This window comes from Hemicordylus capensis, chromosome 5, assembly GCF_027244095.1.
Source record: "Hemicordylus capensis ecotype Gifberg chromosome 5, rHemCap1.1.pri, whole genome shotgun sequence".
Taxonomy (NCBI): Eukaryota; Metazoa; Chordata; class Lepidosauria; order Squamata; family Cordylidae; genus Hemicordylus; species Hemicordylus capensis.
In genome coordinates this window covers 67,366,206-67,379,014 of record NC_069661.1, presented here as the reverse complement: position 1 = coordinate 67,379,014, position 12,809 = coordinate 67,366,206, and the positions used below count along the sequence as shown (strand labels likewise).

At 44.4% G+C, this 12,809-nt stretch overlaps 1 protein-coding gene across 4 annotated transcripts in view; it reads left to right on the top strand.

Annotated features, from left to right (window-relative positions):
* Positions 1-771: 771 nt before the first annotated feature.
* CTSO (cathepsin O) overlaps positions 772-12,809 on the top strand; it is a 25,510-nt gene continuing 13,472 nt past the window's right edge. The window contains exon 1 of one of the 4 annotated variants that reach the window (XM_053256158.1): positions 772-790. In XM_053256158.1, the coding sequence (XP_053112133.1) occupies positions 788-790 (3 nt within the window). In that variant the 5' untranslated portion in view covers positions 772-787. Of the gene's footprint in view, positions 791-11,310; positions 11,519-11,917; positions 11,952-12,809 lie in introns of those variants that run through there. The other 3 variants (XM_053256155.1, XM_053256157.1, XM_053256156.1) reach the window with 3 other exon arrangements.

Sequence of the window (12,809 nt, the reverse complement as noted above, 5' to 3'; positions counted from 1 at the left end):
TTTTTATTCTTCAAGCCCTGCTGACACTTTGTAAAGAGTCTAGCAAACAGTAATTGTGAAAGGACTAGTCTTGCTCTTCTCTCCTTCCTCTACTGCATGCTCATAGTAATTGCTCCCACTCACCATCAATCCTACACCTGCTGGGAAGTTGAGGACAAAAGTGGGCAAAACTTGTCTTCCTAAGAAGTCTGTTAGTTCAACATGTGCTTTGGAGGCAGCAGCTATAATACTACAGCTATAAGTGACCCTAGTCTGACCTGTTAAGTACCAGATTGGGCTGAGGTGAAAAACTTTTATGCCACAAAGAAGGGTGAGAACAACAAAAGCCCATCCAAATATTGCTGATTCCTTTTGTCCTCAACCTTAGTTCTGGTCAACAAAGGCACAGAATTCATTTCAAGATGCAAACTTCTGCTTTCACCCACAGATTTAGTTATTCCAGAAGCCAAATAATGAAAATTGGTTGTCATTTAGAACCCCAAATGGAAGCCATGCTGCTGAAAAAGAAAAGAGAAAAGAGAAAATAAAGGAAGTCAATCCCAGGTTAAGGGTAGAAAATGTTTTTTAAAAAATCTCTAGGCAAAGCAGAAAGGTACCGGTAATACTTATTTCTAACTTTCTATCAAGTTGCAAAGTTAATTTAACACAGTTGACAATGTCTGTTTAAAGTAACCCTCAGATTTTAAGTGGTTGGGGTTAAGCCAGTGCTTTAAAATGAAATAAATTAATTAATAGGTTTTATTTCTTTACAGATGTGGTTACTGACATCATCTGTGAACTTCAAAACATGGTAACTTAATCGTCTGGGAAAATTTACTTGTACCTCCTTGTAGAAATGATACTGAAAATGTTTCTGTCTAAGAGGATGACTGATGGTCACAACTTACACACTCCTGTTTGTCATTTTATTTATTTATCCCACTGACCCTCACATATAAACACAAAATCCATTTTATAGCTTGCAACTGAAAATTCAAGTTACCTCAACTAAAATCTCACTTCTGAGTACACTTGTAGATTTCTGTTGAGCCAAAACTACACATTTATTTTTGTTTCAAAGTAAATTTCAACTAGTTTGCCGTATTGTGAGAACATAGTCATATATACTAGTTTAACTACATATATAACATAGTTATATAATAAACTGCAAATCAAATAAATCTTCTAAAATACTTTGTAATATTATGATGTCCAGAAAATACATACATGGATTTGGATTCATGATTTTTGTTCTGTTCCATAAGATACTTGTCCTCAGATCATTGATGGAACTATCTGAGTCTTTATGGAATTTGGATGGAATTCTGTCTTTTGGTACTGCAAATTCATTTTATTTTTAACTCCAACGAAGTACAGCAAGGAGTAAGGATAGCTAGCGTTAGTTACAGAGTGGGAAAGGCAGCTGTATTTGTTAGCTGAATTTTTAATCTGTGTAGATGATAACTCTGTGCTCTCTGTAAATGGTGAACTTTTAACAACTCCCCCACACATTAATATTCAGTTTGCACAGATGAATAATTAATGGTTGCCAATAAAGATGGGATTCAGTTGAAAGAACAGTAACTGAACCATAGAAATGAGGAGGATCCCGTGGGTCACCTTGCTCCTTTGTCTGTCTTGGCAGGAGAAGAGATATAAGTGGTTATGCATGAAATGGCTTAAAAACTCCTCTTCGGGATCAGTGCTTTAGTTTATTTTCTATTTTAATTTATTTTCTAATATCCTTAAGTGGAAACTAATATTAGTTTGAGTTATTTCCGGGAGGTGGGGTAGGGGGTGATGAGGCTTCATACTGAGCAATGAGTAAAGTAAAGTAAAGTTGTGTCATGGCGTTGGTGCTGACTCCTGGTGACCACAGAGTCATGTGGCTTTCTTTGGTAGAATACAGGAGGGGTTTGTAGTGATGGTTAATCAGCACCAGCTTACAGGAGTTTTTTTCCATAGTTTAGCAACTATACCTTCTCGGGAGTGGAGAGACCATCCTCTCCAGGGGCTTCAACTCCTAACCTGTTTGGTAGAAGGAGAGATTAACTTCAGTCTTAACTTGATGGGTAACTGACATATACTAGATAGCCACAAATCAATTCCAGGTATTAGATGATCTATCCACATTTCTCCTTCGCGTCTTTTGCCCTACTGAAGTCTGGAAAGAAAATAGAGCAAATAGTATGATCGTGAGCGACGTGTGCAGTCGCTGTTCCTACTCCCAGGTACATTCAGTAAACGGTGGCACGGGGCAGCAGGGAGGTACGCTGCCACCCCAATGGGCTCTTAAGGAATCGCGCACCGGTGCGGGAAACGCGGAAGGGGGTAAGTGCACCCACCACCGCCCTTAAGGCCAGCCCCTGCCATCAAACCTTCAAGGCGGCAGGGGTTCGAAAAGGCCTCTGAACCCGTAAAAGGGCCTCCAAATTGGTGTTACTTCACGCCATCTGGCATTACTGTTTTTTAGCTCTGGGCTCAGGTATCCAAGGAAAGTGTACACAACAGTACACCTGATAATCTTTAACCTCTAGTGGAACATGTCCATGCCTTGAACAAAATGTATTGGAGATTATCTCTAGTTTGAAGCTAGCAGCTCATCTAGAACGTATCTTCTTTGTACCACTGATTTTATTTATTTTATTTTATTTTATTTTATTTATGTATTTATTTTATTTCTATACTGCCCTTCCAAAAATGGTGGTTTACATTAAAACAAAACTCAAATCAATTAACTATTAAAATCAAAAACTGTAGCAACAACATAAAACCATTATTAACCCAATTAAAACAGTTTTAAAACCCTGGAAGGCCAGGCCAAACAAATAGGTCTTAAGGGCTCTCCTGAAGGCCAATAATGAACTCAAATTATGGATTTTTGCCAGGAGTGCCTTTCACAGCCCAGGAGCAGCTACAGAGAAGGCTCGCCTCTGAGTCACCACCAGACGTGTTTTGTGGACAGGATAGCCTAAAACTGCTATTTATTTATACACTTATATTTCGCTCTTCCTCCAAGGAGCCCAGAGCAGTGTACTACATACTTGAGTTTCTCTTTCACAACAACCCTGTGAAGTAGGTTAGGCTGAGAGAAAAGTGACTATTCTAAGCACATACTTGAGGGAAAGATCTGTAGAACTCACTAGAATTTCCAAGCAAATGTGTTTAGGAGCAGATTATAAATGGAAATTTTATACATCGTCATTAGGCCAAGTGTCTGACATCTTGACTACCATCTTCTTAATGCAAAGCCAACTCTAAAATACCATTCTATATTTAGTTATTAATGCATATTGTTCTTCATAATCTTCTGATTGAAATAAACGTTCGCGTTTTTTCCATTATCATTTTAAAGTTCCTCTTAGTACGATTCAAAGAGAAATAGATAGGTACAGTATAGTTATGTGGCAGGTATTCAGCTTTGCTATTCATAGATGAGCATTTGGGTGGGGGGTAGTGGCAGCACCAGAATAAAACTATTGGCAGGTGGGTTACAGAGGGGCACAGTGCATTTTGGGGAGGGGAACTTTGTCTTATGTTAGATTTCTGAAATAATTACATATTTCACATTAATATTCCCACTTTATACATAAGTGGAAGTGGGCATATGGGGAATTGATCTGTATATTCATTAATTATTTTAATATATATGGATTATAATGAAGCAAAGCACCAAATATGAAAACTGCAGCAGGAGGCTGGCAGCAGAGGGAACAAGCTACTGGTCTGTGAGAGAGCTCCCCCCCCCACACACACATTTATGTTTTTGGCCTATGTTTTCACAGCCACAGTTCTAAGCCAACTGAGGCTAATTTCTAGCCAAGCTGCCACATGCATTGAACTCGGCTCAGATTAGATTTTGGCAGCTTTTCAAGCAGCTGCAATCAGGTATCACAGGCACAGCTACGGAGTCTTCATGTACACAGCTGTTGACTAAACATATATGGTTGCCATGAACTGAAAGGGTCAGTAGTACATCTCTGACCAATACTTCTCTGGCCACACAGCTTGTGTGGCAGTTCATTGGTGGACTATCATCTTCCACTGCAGAGCACCACTCAGTGCCCTGCAGAAAAACTCAGAAACTCAATGCCCTTATCAGAGAGCATTGCAAGGTAGTGGCAATCTTATGGGGACTGCTACTTCAGCACTGTGCGGAAACTGAGTGGTAGGTGTACCCAGTGCAAATTGGTGATATCATTGCCTGTGCTACCCTTTCAGAAAACACGATTCATGTATGGTGCTGAAGAAGTAGGTCCATGCATCTACTGCCATCTTGCAATGCCCTCAAGGTGTCCCCCTCCCACACACAGAAACAGTCAACATTGGAAAGTGGTAACTAATCCACCATTCAATGGCCAAATGAGCCATCAATGTCAATACATTTTAAATATAAAAATATGCATGGGGATGAAGGATTATTAATTATGCTAGCTGGGCCAGGCACAGAGCATCTGCGCCTCCGGCCAGCCCACCCACAACTCCTGCTCCTGGCGGCCGGCCCAGCCCACCACCACCTCCTCCAGCCACCGGCTGGCATCCCTATTTGCTCTCCTGTCCCTGTCACTATACTATCCAGCAGCTGCTCGCAAACTCTCGCAAGAGCTGCCACGCATGAGATTAGTGATGAGTATGTTTAAGAGAATTATATATAAAGGCAATGCATACCACTGTGAAGTAATACATTCTAACCAAAATCTAGATCCAGTTTTGTATATGCATTGTCAGCCTTTGAAGATGGCCTGACAAAATACTTCTAATGCTACAGAAATTCCTAATTCTTTGTCCAGTTAGGGAAATGGACAAAGAATTAGGCATTTTTGTATTCCTATTTTCTGAAGGTTTTAATTCTAACTTAAAATGCATGTACAATTATTTATTAGCAATGAAGTTATTCACAGGTATTAAGATAGAAAAATGTCTTATTCAGATCTAAGGTGTTTGGATTTGGTTTGCTTTGCTTTTTGAAACTGTGAGGTATATTAATATATCTTCTTCTAGGATAGTAATGACAGTTTCTATATTAGTTTCTTGAAGTACAGTAATAAAGGTTTACTTTGCTCAGGCAGTAAAAACATTTTATTGTTGTATTCTATTCTATTCCACCACCACCACCTGGGTGCAAAGCCCAACACTACCATTATTACTAAAGTTGTCTGTTTCCACAAACAAAATTAATTTGATACACCTGTTTAGTACATATTGCCAGCTCACCTTACAGAAACACTTTACCCTCTAGATCTGCCATTCACTTTCTATTATGTTTTAGTTTGGAATACATTTTTTTTCGGTTGAGTTTTATTCTGGAACAGCCTTCCACACTTATATGTTTGAAGTTACATTGCTGCCCCCAAGTGTCTAGTTAGAAAATTATTTTTTCAATTGGCTTTTACAATGACTTTTACCATTGTCTTTTGCTAAGCTGCATACTTTCCCTTGCCAGAACCACAGGCAACTGCATTCGCAGATTACTAGAGCTAAGATTATCTTTTTGCACTTATGGATCCCTCATATCCTCAAGTATTACCCATTTATAAATTTTCATAAAGCTGCAGTAAAAATCCGGGAGGAGTACTCAAGATAGTTATTTTCAAGAATTTCATTGTGTCTCAGCAGGAAACATATTCAATTCAATGAAGCAAAGATGGTCCGTAGACCACCTGGACCTACTCCATGTACCTCCAGGGAAAATATGTACCTCAAGTTAAGAACCACTGAGCAAGAGAATCAGCAGGAATTTTTTTTAATTGATAGAAAGGTTTAATCACTAAGACTGCATGTACAAAATCTGGATCTAGCTTTCGTATGGGTATCAATTCCCAAAACGAATTCTAAAATTGTATGGACATAGATTCAACATTTTGATTTCTAAGGAGCCTTCATTAAGTCAACTTACAACAGCAGTGAGCAATTTTATGAATGAAAGCTGCCTTTGGTCCTTAAATGAGGAATATGTAACTTGAGAGTTTAAAAGTGCAAGATAAAACTCAGTGGGAAGAACAGATCAAAGTGAACACCAAGTTAAATTGTTAAAAATATGACAGAGTTTCAGTATGTGCAGAACGATGACATAGTCATCCTTATACTGCCACTCACAAGTATTACAGTAATCCTTATAAGAACATAAGAGCATAAGAACAGCCCTGCTGGATCAGGCCCAAGGCCCATCTAATCCAGCATCCTGTTTCACACAGTGGCCCACCAGATGCCACTGGAAGCCACAGGCAGGAGTTGAGGGCATGCCCTCTCTCCTGTTGTTACTCCCCTGCAACTGGTACTCAGAGGCGGGGCGCACCTAGGCAATTTTGGCACCCGGACCTGAAGGGCTTTGCCCCCCCCCCACCCGCTGCGAGCTCCCCTCCTTAATTTTTTTAAAAAGATACTGTACCTCACCCCGCTGCTGCTCCTGGGGGACCTCCAAATGATCTGGGAGCCTCCCCATAGCCCTGCCACTCCTGCCCCACCTCTGCCCCACCATGCCTGCCCCTCTGCTCCACCGCAGCTGCCCCGCTGCAGCTGCCCTGCCACTCCACCACTGCTGCCCTGCTGCTATTTTCCTGTCTTCATCACCGGGGGTTGTGGTGAGGCAAGCAGAGCAGGCCACCACCTCCTGTAGTGGTGACGGGTGTAGGTGGGCCTCCTTGGCCCGCATGGCAGCACAGGTGGGCCTCGTCGGCCAGTGTAGTTTGAGTATGGAGCATTGCATGCCCGTGATGTCATGGGCATGCAACACTCCATACTCAAACTGTGCCGGTGCACTGGCCGATGAGGCCCACCTGTGCCCGCTGCTGCTGCCATAGGGGGTGGGGTGGGTGTGGCCTGCTCCGCTCAGCTCATCCCCCACCCCCTGGCAGTGAAGACAGGGAAATGGTGCGGCAGCAGCGTGGCCGAACAATGGGAGGGCAGGACAGGTGGGGCTATGAGGAGGCCCTCAGATTATTTGGAGAACCCCAGGAGGCAGGAGGCCATGGACCTGGCACCCAAGGTCCATGGCTAAATGTGCCGCTCTTCAGAGGCATCCTGCCTCTGAGGCTAGAGGTGGCCTATAGCCCTCCAACTAGTAGCTGTTGATACTTAGACCTCTCCTCCATGAAGTTATCCAAACCCCTCTTGAAGCCATCCAGGTTGTTGGCAGTCACCAAATCTTGTGGCAGAGAATTCCACAAGTTGATTATGCCTTGTGTGAAAAAGTACTTCCATTTGTTGGTCCTAGATTTCCTGGCAATCAATTTCATGGGATGACTCCTGGTTCTAGTGTTATGTGAGAGGGAGAAAAAATTCTCTCTATCCATGTTCTCCACACTATGCATGATTTTATAGACCTCTATCATGTTTCCCCACATTTGTCTGTTTTCTAAAATAAAAACTCCCAGGTGTTGTAGCCTTGCCTCATAAGGAAAGTGCTCTAGGCCCCTGGTCATCTTGGTTGCCCTCTTCTGCACCTTTTCTAGTTCTACATTGCCCTTCTTTAGATGTAGTGACCAGAATTGTATGCATATTCCAAATGTGGCCGCACCATAGTTTTGTATAAGGGCCATTTAATATTAGCAGTTTTATTTTCAATCCCCTTCCTAATGATCCCGGGCATAGAATTGGCACTTTTCACAGCTGCCAAACATTGAGTTGACACCTTCATCAAGCTGTCCACCACGACCCCAAGATCCATTTCCTCGTCAGTCACCAACAACTCAGATCCCATCAACATATACCTGAAGTTGGGGTTTATTGTCCCAATGTGTATCACTTTACACTTCCCGACACTGAACCGCATCTGCCATTTTGTTGCCCACTCACCCAGTTTGGAAAGATCCTTTTGGAGCTCCTCACAATCTGTTTTGGATTTCACTACCCTAAATAGTTTGGTGTCATCTGTAAATTTTACCATCTTGCTCCTTAACCCAACTTCTAGATCATTTATGAGTAAATTTAAAAGCACTGGTCCAAGTACAGATCCCTGGGAGACCCCCATTTCTTACTTTACTCCATTGTGAAAACTCTCCATTCATACCTGTTCTCTGTTTTCTGTCCTTCGACCAGTTACCAATCCACACATGTACTTGTCTCCTTTTGTCATGACTGCTTATCTTGTCCCCTTTTCCCAAACTTGTCCCCTTATCCCAAAAACTTTCTCAAGAGTCTTTGATGAGCAACTTTGTCGAAAGCTTTTTGGAAGTCCAGGTATACTATGTCAAATGGATCACCTTTATCCACACACTTGTTGATACTCTCAAAGAACTCCAAAAGGTTTGTGAGGCAAGATTTACCTTTGCATAAGTCATGCTGGTTCTCCCCCAGAACTGTTAATTGTTAAATTAACATATAAAAATTATATGTTTTTAAAATATGATATAAAAGATTTAACAATCAATCAATCAATCAATAAATAAATAAATAAATAAATGCGGTTAAAATTTTTATCCTTCAGAATGCTTTCCATCAATTTGCCTGGAACAGACGTTAAAGCTAAGCGGTCTGTAATTTCCCGGATCGCCCCTGGATCCCTTTTTGAAAATCGGTGTTACATTTGCTACTTTCCAGTTCTCTGGTACAGAGCCTGATTGCAGGGATCTATTATATTAATTCTCCTGGGTATGCCTTGGAATGTGCGAACCAGAGCCCAGCTGATTGGCTGTGAGGCAGACATGCCTGATTGGTTGGGGCGCTCCAGGAGAATTGGTCACCGCAGCAGCTGCGGGCCCGACCGCGAAGGCCAGAGGTGGTGGCATGCCCTGTGGAAGCAGACAAGTGGCGGCGGTGGGCCAGCCTGGCTGTGGAGGCAAGGCCCAGGAGTGGGGGAAGTGCAGGGGCAGAAGTGGAGGGGGGGAGGAGAGGTGGCTGGGCCCGGCATGGCCGGCCATGGTCAGGAAGCGGAGACTGGGGCAGAAGTGGGGGGAGAGGTAACCGCCAGCCCCAAAGAGCGCACAGATGCTCTGTACAGGGTCAGCTAGTAAGTTGTATATTTTAGCAAGGAGGTCGGCAATTTCACATTTGAGTTCTTTGAGGACTCCTGCATGGATGCCATCCTGCCCTGGCGATTTGCTAGTTTTAAATTTTTCCAGACAGTTTAGATCATCTCTCGTCACTTCTATCTCAGTTCTTTAGCCTCTGTCCCCAAAAAGCCTGGTACAGAAACAGGTATACACATGTGGACAAATACATTGGTACCCCTCCATGAAAAAAGAAGAACCCACAATTGTCTCTGAAATAACTTGAAACTGACAAAAGTAATTGGCACCCATCATTGTTTATTCTGCATTGAACAAAAATCAGACTTTGCTTTAGAGTTTTGATGCAGCAGAATATTTCAAATAATAACACAAATGAAAATGGCAGGGACAAAAATGATGGGACCCTTAACCTAATATTTTGTTTTGCAACCTTTAGAGGCAATCACGACAAACAAGCAATTCCTGTAGCTCTCAATGAGACTTCTGCACCTGTCAACGTGGTGTATTCATTAGAGTGCTGGACTAGGACCGGGGAGATCTGAGTTCAAATTCCCATTCAGCCATGATACTTGCTGGGTGACTCTGGGCCAGTCACTTCTGTCTCAGCCTAACCTACTTCACAGGGTTGTTGTGACGAGAAACTTAAGTATGTAGTATACCGCTCTGGGCTCCTTGGAGGAAGAGCAGGATATAAATGTAACAACAACAACAACAACAGGTAGTTTGGCCCACTGTTCCTGAGCAAACTGTTCCAGCTGTGTTGAAGGGTGTCTTCTCCAGACTGCATGTTTCAGTTCTTTCCATAGACGTTCACTAGGATTCCAATCAGGGCTCATAGAAGGCTATTTCAGAATAGTCCAGTGTTTTGTCCTTAGCCATTCTTGGGTGCTTTTAGCTGTGTGTTTTGGGTCACTATCCTGTTGGAGGATCCATGACCTGCGACTGAGACAGAGCTTTCTGACACTGGGCAGTACGTTTTGCTCCACAATGTCTTGACAGTCTTGAGCTTTCATTGTTCCTTGCACAGACTCAAGGCACCCCATGCCAGACGCAGCAAAGCAGCCCCAAAACATAACCGAGCCTCCTCAATGTTTCACAGTAGATATGGTGTTCTTTTCTTTGAAAGCTTCATTTTTTTGTCTATGAACATAGAGCTGAAGGACAGATGGACAATGGCAGGTCAACATGGGAGTGTGAGAGAGTTGTGGGTGGGGGAGAGGAGTGAGAGAGTTGTCAGGGAGGGAGAGAGCGAGCGAGAGAGTTGTGGGGGGCAGCGAGTGAGTGAGTTGTGGGGGGGAATAAGCAAGAGAGAGTTTTGGGGTGGAGAGAGAGAGAGAGAGAGTTGTGAGGGGGAGAGAACAAGTGAGAGAGTTGGGGGGAGAGAGCGAGTAAGAGAGTTGTGCTGGAGGGATGCCACAGGCTCACTGCACGACCACACAGATGCTCCGTGCGGGGTCAGCTAGTATATTATTAATATTATATTAGACACATGCATCACACTGATTCTGGATTGATTCTTTAATTGGTTCATATGATTAGAAGCAACTGTGTCCTTCTTCCTGGTATCTCAAGAACACTGTTTGAACCTCACAACCAGTGGCGCTCTTACCCCTGGACTTTGGGGCCAAGGTCCAGGGCCTCCACACTCCCTGGGGGCCGCCAAATCATCTTTAGTCTGTGCTGGGGTGGTGTGGTTGCAGCTGGCCCGCACTCTGCCAGGCTGCGAAGTATGATTGTGACCTGTGCCAGGAGCTTGGGGGGGGGGGGGAGAGGGGGGAAAGAATTATGTGGGATGGGAATGTGTTGAGTTGTGCATTGGAATGTTTCTGCTAAGACATATTTGCATAAATATACCTGTTTTATTTTCCTACATTCGAGTTCAGTTGCTGTTTTTCCTCAAGAACCCATGTGTTGAAAATACTGTTTGTCCTGGTGTGTGTAGGGGGATGATGCATAACTTACGTGGAAGGTTGGGGGAGGGCTCCAAAGTCCTTTAGGTCTAATTTCCAAATTTGTCGAAGTGCACCTCTGCTCGCAACAATTCCGCGAGGGCTGGAGAGTCAGCCTCAGGTGCCTAAAAACAACAGGTGGTAGACCCAAGGATGCTTAGAAAGATAACAGAGCAGAGGGAATTGAGGCGGGTGCCTGGAGGGAGTGACCCCATTCTCCCCCCCCCCCCGCCCCGTCCAGCTGCTTTAAAAAGCAGCGTTTATGGCTGGGGTCACAGAGACCCCAGCAAGAGGAGGAGGCGGGGCGTGCAGCGCTCAAGATGCCACAAGCAGTGAGACAAGGCATGGTCTCCCTCGGGACTTTGCACCGCACCGCGCCGCGCACGGGCGGAAGGGGGGGAGGAGGAGGAGGGGCCAGCAAAGTGAAAGGGAACTGGGACAACAGGAAGACCGGGCGGGGGGCTGCTCTCCATGGCTCTGTGGCCATGGTGGCTCTTCTGGTGCCTGCTCCCAGCATTCTGCAGCGGCGCCCGCGCCGAGCCCGCCGAATGGGGAAAGGCTCGCCTCATCAGCCGCCACAAGCTCCTTCCCTGCCCTGCCGATGCCAGGACGAGCGAGCGGAGGAAGGAAGCTGCCTTGAGGGTAAGCACAGGCGGGGGCTAGGACCGCTGGGTTCGACTGCGCGGGGAAGCTCCGCCCTTCCCAGGCACTTGCCAGGCTCTCAAAACTGGCGGATGTGTTTGGACTCGACGTTGAGTCCACCTCTGCGCGGTCGCTGCCTTACCGATCTCTCTAGAGCAGCAGCATTCAGCAGTTAATCAGCATTGCTCTTTCAATACCGACCATCGGCCCCCGTCACCCCTTCAGCAGCTTGCAAGGCTCGAGAGGCTTCGGCTGGAGGTTCTCTACGCTGATACATCATCATTATCATTTTTAGTGCTCTCAGTGCACTCCTGAAACTCCTAACAGTGGGTCAGACCATTGGGCTTTCTAGCCCAATATTGCCTACTCTGAATAGCAGAGGGTCTCCAGGGTCGAAGGCAGAGATTTCTCCAGTATGGTGTGTCTAGAGCTGGTGTGTCCCAGGTTCAAATTCCCGGTGGACTATATAGCTCCCTTGAGCCACTCAACCACTCTCTTTCAGCCTAACTTGTTCGCAAAGTTGTTGTAAGGATAAATTGGCGGTGTGGGGAAGATAACCATGTAAGGCACCCTGAACTCCTTGGAATAGTAAAGAGTCGGTGTCGACTCCTGGTACCCACGAAGCTCTTTGGTTTTCTTTGGTAGAATACAGGACGGGTTTACCATTTCCTCCTCCCACACAATATGAGATGATGCCTCTCAGCATCTTCCTATATCACTGCTGCCCGATATAGTAGCAGCAGGGATTTGAACTGTCAACCTTCTGCTTGTTAATCAAGCATTTCCCTGCTGCGCCACTTAATGTGGCTTCCTTGGAATACTTGGAAACTTCCCATCCAGCTGCTACCTTTTAGCCGAAAATGCTGGGCATTACCAGAATGATAGGATGTAGCCAGGTTTTGCCTCATTGCAAGTAAAATTTGCAGTGAGGCGACTTCGTCTGTATGATGGTTGGTTTGAAGCTTACTTTAGTGGGGTAGCAGGAAAAGATATGATTATTATTAATTTAATTAGTAAATATAAATACATGGGTTAGAGACGTATACTTAGATGTGGGTAATTTGAAATATATAACCCCTGCTAACTTGGCAAAGAAGCACCTTTTAACGTGGTGATTCTCTTTATTTAGCAAGGGGAGAGTAACTGGCCCTATCCACTCCCAGCACAGTACCTCCAGTGACTGTTGCTGGTGTTTATCTTATGTTTCTTTTAGATTGTGAGCCCTTTGGTGATAGGGATCCATCTTATTTATTTATTATTTCTCTGTGTAAACCGCCCTGAGTCATTCTTG